General features: G+C 42.4%; 1 protein-coding gene across 2 annotated transcripts in view; it reads left to right on the forward strand.

Annotated features, from left to right (window-relative positions):
• Positions 1 to 4,767, forward strand: part of CEACAM20 (CEA cell adhesion molecule 20) — a 25,766-nt gene extending 20,999 nt beyond the window's left edge. For both annotated transcript variants that reach the window (XM_017859781.1, XM_017859782.1), the window contains exon 12: positions 3,967 to 4,767. In XM_017859781.1, coding sequence (XP_017715270.1) covers positions 3,967 to 4,020 — 54 coding nt within the window. In that variant the 3' untranslated portion in view covers positions 4,021 to 4,767. The remainder of the gene's footprint in view (positions 1 to 3,966) is intronic.
• The last annotated feature ends 397 nt before the right edge of the window (positions 4,768 to 5,164 follow it).

The following is a 5,164-nucleotide window of genomic DNA, read 5'->3' on the forward strand; positions in this document are numbered from 1 at the left end:
TTGTCGACCAGGCTGGAGTGCAGTGGGCGGATCTCAGCTCACTGCAAGCTCCGCTTCCCGGGTTTACGCCATTCTCCTGCCTCAGCCTCCCGAGTAGCTGGGACTACAGGCGCCCGCCACCTCGCCCGGCTAGTTTTTTTGTATTTTTTAGTAGAGACGGGGTTTCACAGTGTTAGCCAGGATGGTCTCGATCTCCTGACCTCGTGATCCGCCCGTCTCGGCCTCCCAAAGTGCTGGTATTACAGGCTTGAGCCACCGCGCCCGGCCATCCGTTCTGTTTTCTACCTCTCCATTCCTTCCTAGGAGAATGTAAATGTAAATGTCCCTATTTACATTCATTTCCATTTGATTGGTTTTCATTTCATTCCACTGCATTCCAGTTCTTATTCTTTATATTCCTTTCCCATTCACTTTTTCTTTTTTCCCATTCCCTTCTTTCTTTTCCATTCACTTTCTCTTCTCCATCCCCTCCCCTTTCATTCAATGCTATTTCACTGTTTTCCATTCCTCTCCCTCTGTTCTCTTCAATTCCTTTCCCTTTTCATTTCTCTCCAATCCATCCCATTCTATTCTATTCCATTCCATTCTACTCCATGTTTTCTCACTTCATGCTGTCCCTTTATGGCACTTCATTCCCTTGTCTTTATTACTTTCCTTTTGAAGCTTTCCATTTAATTTCTTCTTTTCAAGTCATTCCATTCCACTCCTTTTCACTTCATTTAAACTCTTTCCATTTCTTTGCAGTCCTTTGCATTTCCTACTCTTTACACCATTGATGTCAGTTTCATTTCATCTCATTATTTTATATTGCATGGCATTCCATTTCATCCCTTTTGTTTTTTTTTTTAATTTTGTTGCTCTATTTTTGTTCTTTAATGTTAGACTTTCCTTCTACTATATTACTTTTCTCTCATTTCCTCTCCATTTCTCTCCCCCTCATTACCTTATTTTATTACTCTCTTTTCTGCTCCATTTTATTTTACTTTATTTCTTTCTTTCCACTACAAGTTTCCTTTTCATTTAATTTCTTTCATTTGCACTTCTTTGGACATCATGCCATTTTATTTCACTCCATTCTCTGCCTTTAATTTATATTGTATTCCTTTCTGTCCTATTCAGTTTCCCTCCATTTCCTTTATGTCTTTGCCATCTCTTTCAGTTACATTCCTAAACAGTCTATTCCTTTTCATTCCCTTCCTTTCCTTTCCAATCTTTCATTTCATTCATGATATTTACTTCCCCACATTTTTCTCATAGGAGATTTGAAGCAGTTTTTCCTGTGGAAGATTTGAAGCATTATATACAACATTACAAAATGGTGTTAAATTAGAAATAGAAATTACAATCAGAAAAAATATTTTTAACAATAGCAAGAAGTCAAGATATGGGTAAAAAGTAAAAAATATATGCTGGGCCTACATGATATCTGCCCCTATATCTCTTATGTGTCTCTAAGCTTCCTGGTAACAATAAAACAGAGAGGTATGATTAGTTACATCATTCTCAAAGAAGAAAACTGGGCCAGGCGTGGTGGCTCATGCCTGTAATCCCAGCACTTTGGGAGGTGGAGGTGAGCAGATCACTTGAGGTCGGGAGTTCAAGACCAGCCTGGCCAACACGGTGAAACCCCGTCTCTACGGAAAATCCAAAAATTAGCTGGGCATGGTGGCAGGCACCTGTAATCCCAGCTACTTGGGAGGCTGAGGCAGGAGAATCACTTGAACCTGGGAGGCAGAGGTTGCAGTGAGCTGAGGTCCAGCCACTGCACTCCAGCCTGGACAATGGAACAAGACCTTGTCTCAGAAAGAAAAAAATTAAAAAGAAGAAAACTATTAGTTCATCCAGCCATAAGCAAAGGTTCCAATAACAAGTTTAGAGCAGTCAAGTGATGGCTCCATAGTTCTAAGGACTAGTAGAATTACTTTAGAGAATGCAAGTGATCTTAACCCTGTCATCAGGACAGCCAGATTACTCCATTTCCAAGAATGGACTTTAGATTCTATATTCTGAACAAGTCAGTGACCGGTCAGAATTTATCCAGAGGAGGAACAAGTGAGAGGCCATAACACGGGCTCAAATCCGTGTCCTACTGACAGGGTTTTATTGGGTTTGGAAAAGAGAAAATTTAGGGACGGAGGACTCCATTATTTTAGTGTCTGACAGGCTTCAAGTAGAGGGATAAATGTGTTCCTTGTTGTTCCAGAGGGCAGATAAATTACCATGGAGGATAGGTAAAAGAGGGGTAGATTTTAGCCTAACAGATGAACTATTCTTGAAAAATGTGAATATCCTATATACCTTTTTATTTTTTTGAGACAAGGTATTGCTCTTTCGCTCAGCTTGTGTGCAGTAGTGCGATCATGGCCAACTGCAGCCTCAGATTCCTGGGCTCAAGCGATCATTCCACCTTGGCCTCCCAGAGTGTTGGGATTAAGATGCGAGCCACTGCACCTGGCTGAATGTTTCATATATTAATATCTTAGTCAAGAATTTTTAATGTTAAGAACATTAAACCCTTTGAATGTAGTTTGAATGGGGATTAATTGAGAGAACACTGAGAAATATCAGATAACTCAATTTCAGAAATTACTCCTGCGCCTCTTGGCAACTCGAATGCCACAAAGAAGCTGTTTCTCTCTTATTACACAGTTTCTCATTTTCATTAATCTATGAATTCATTTCATTCTCTTAATTCAGATTGAATTTCTATGTATGTCACCTGGTCATTGCTTCTCTATAACTTCAGAGTACATATAACAACATTTTCTGCTGCCCTTTAAGCATTTCTAGGTTCAAATTCTCCATAGGAGAATCAGATTGGTTCAGGCCACGGTATCATGTTTAGGTTTGTCAACTCTGTAATCAGCTTTGAACTGGTAAAACCTTAGCCACCTGAGTCCCTCTCTTCACCAGTGTCTGCGTAGGGGAGCCATGTTTGTTTCCTATTATTAGTAGGGCAAAAGGTCTTCCCACTCAGTAAGCTTCCTCTTATATCTCAGCCAGAATAAGGTCATATGGTGCTCCTTGTAGCAACAGAGGCTGAGAAAGTGATACATTAACATTCCCAGTCTCTTCAATAGAAGCAAGTGAGGGAGGTGGTGTGGGGAAGAATGCTAGGTCAGTCAACTCAGTGTCTGCTACATTCTGAAGGGATTAGAAGGAGCAAACCATGCAAACAGTATGGAGAGAAACATTTCAACTTGAGAGGCATCAGGAAAAAAGGCCCAGAAGTGAGTGTAGAGTTATCCGTTGCTGTATAATGAATTACCACAGACTTTGCAGCTTAAAATAACATGAATTTATTATCTCACAGTTTCCGTGGGTCAGGAGTTCAGGCATTGCTTAGACAGCTCTTCTGCAAGGCTATATAATCAAGGTGTCAGTCAAAGCCCAGGTCTCATCTGAGGCTCAACTGGGGATGGATCCACTTCCAAGTTCACATGGTTATTAGCAGCATTCAGTTCCTTGCAGGCTGTCATAATGAGGGCCTCAGTTTCTTACTGTCAGCTGGAGGTCATCCTCAGTTCTTTGCCATATGGCCCTCTCCATAGGCAGTTCACAACATTGCATCTTGTTTCTTCAAAGCCAAGACAGAAGTCATAATCTTATGTAACAGAATCACATACATGCAATCATGCATATCCTACCACCTTTGCCACATTCTATTGGTTAGATGCAAGTCACAGGTCTTGCCCTCAAGGTGAGGAGATTACATAGAGGAATGAATACCAGGAAGCAGGGATAATGGGGACCATTTTAGAGTCTGTTTACCACAGTGGGGAAGGACATGGGCCATTCCAGGAACAGAGAGGTGCCAGTGTTACTAAAGTGTGATGAGAATGGAGGAAGATTTCTGGAATTTTCAAAGAAAGGAAAGTACCAGGCTGTTTGGGCCCCAGACTACAGTGAGTAGACTGGGAGGGTCCACCTAGCAAATGGAGCTCACATTTTCTCTTCGTTTAACAGGAGCTTGTGAATCCAGAGCCCGACACTTACGTCCAAATCAACTCCTCGGTTTAATGGAAGCAGAGATCTTTTTCTCCAGGAGTCCTAGAGAAACCATGTTCTATCATATATTTAATGACATTTATTAAGTGCATATTATAAGCCAGTCATTCTCTGTCATCTCTGTATACCTTGTGGTGTTCTACTGCAATGGGTTGGTCAGGCCCTGGCTCCCACAGAATCTTAGATTTTGACTCATATTTTTTTTTTTCAAAGCAATGGTAACGGTAAAAATGACAGCCCGTGGATCTAGAGTTAGAGGGCCGAGGTTTGAGACTGAACAGCATAGGATATCATAGTTGCAGGTTGAGGTTGAGCAAACACCGTTGGGTTTTTGCTCACCAGGGAGAAGAGTAAGTCTGAGTCAGCCAGAGAGGAGCAGGTGACAAAGGCAGGGGTCAGAGAAGAAGTGGCTTTTCAAATCATGGCAGAAGATAAGGAACAAGGAGCTCTTAAGAAATTAAGAGCTCTTAATAAAAGGAGAAAACACATAGTGAAGTGAGGGATTGAGGCTCCTGAGAGGTAGGCATGAAATGCTTAGAATTCTGGGAATTGCAGGGGTGGAGAGAGTCAGAATGAGATTTGCTGAAGGTAAAGAGAGTGAGGAGACAAGGTTTCTTGCCAGGGCAACTGGATGACTGGCAGGTCACTTTCTGAGCAACTCTGGGATAAGGAGAGAAATGAAGAATTTGCTTCATGTCAAGAATTCAGACATGTCAAGAATCAGTTGGAGAATCAAGTAGGCAATTGTTCATACAAGTCTAGATAGGGCCGGGCGCAGTGGCTCAAGCCTGTAATCCCAGCACTTTGGGAGGCCGAGACAGGCGGATCATGAGGTCAGGAGATCGAGACCATCCTGGCTAACCCAGTGAAACCCCGTGTTTACTAAAAAATAGAAAAAACTAGCTGGGCGAGGTGGCAGGCGCCTGTAGTCCCAGCTACTCGGGAGGCTGAGGCAGCAGAATGGCATGAACCCAGGAGGCGGAGCTTGCAGTGAGCTGAGATCCGGCCACTGCACTCCAGCCTGGGCAAGACAGCGAGACTCCGTCTCAAAAAAAAAAAAAAAAAAAAAAGTCTAGATAGATCATGGCTGGAGATACACGTTTGAGAGTTGTCAGTGGGATTTAAAGTTATGGGGCTGGATGAACTCCTCTGTCAG

The sequence above is a fragment of the Rhinopithecus bieti genome, unplaced genomic scaffold (assembly GCF_001698545.2).
Source record: "Rhinopithecus bieti isolate Rb0 unplaced genomic scaffold, ASM169854v2 scaffold_52060, whole genome shotgun sequence".
NCBI lineage: Eukaryota > Metazoa > Chordata > Mammalia > Primates > Cercopithecidae > Rhinopithecus > Rhinopithecus bieti.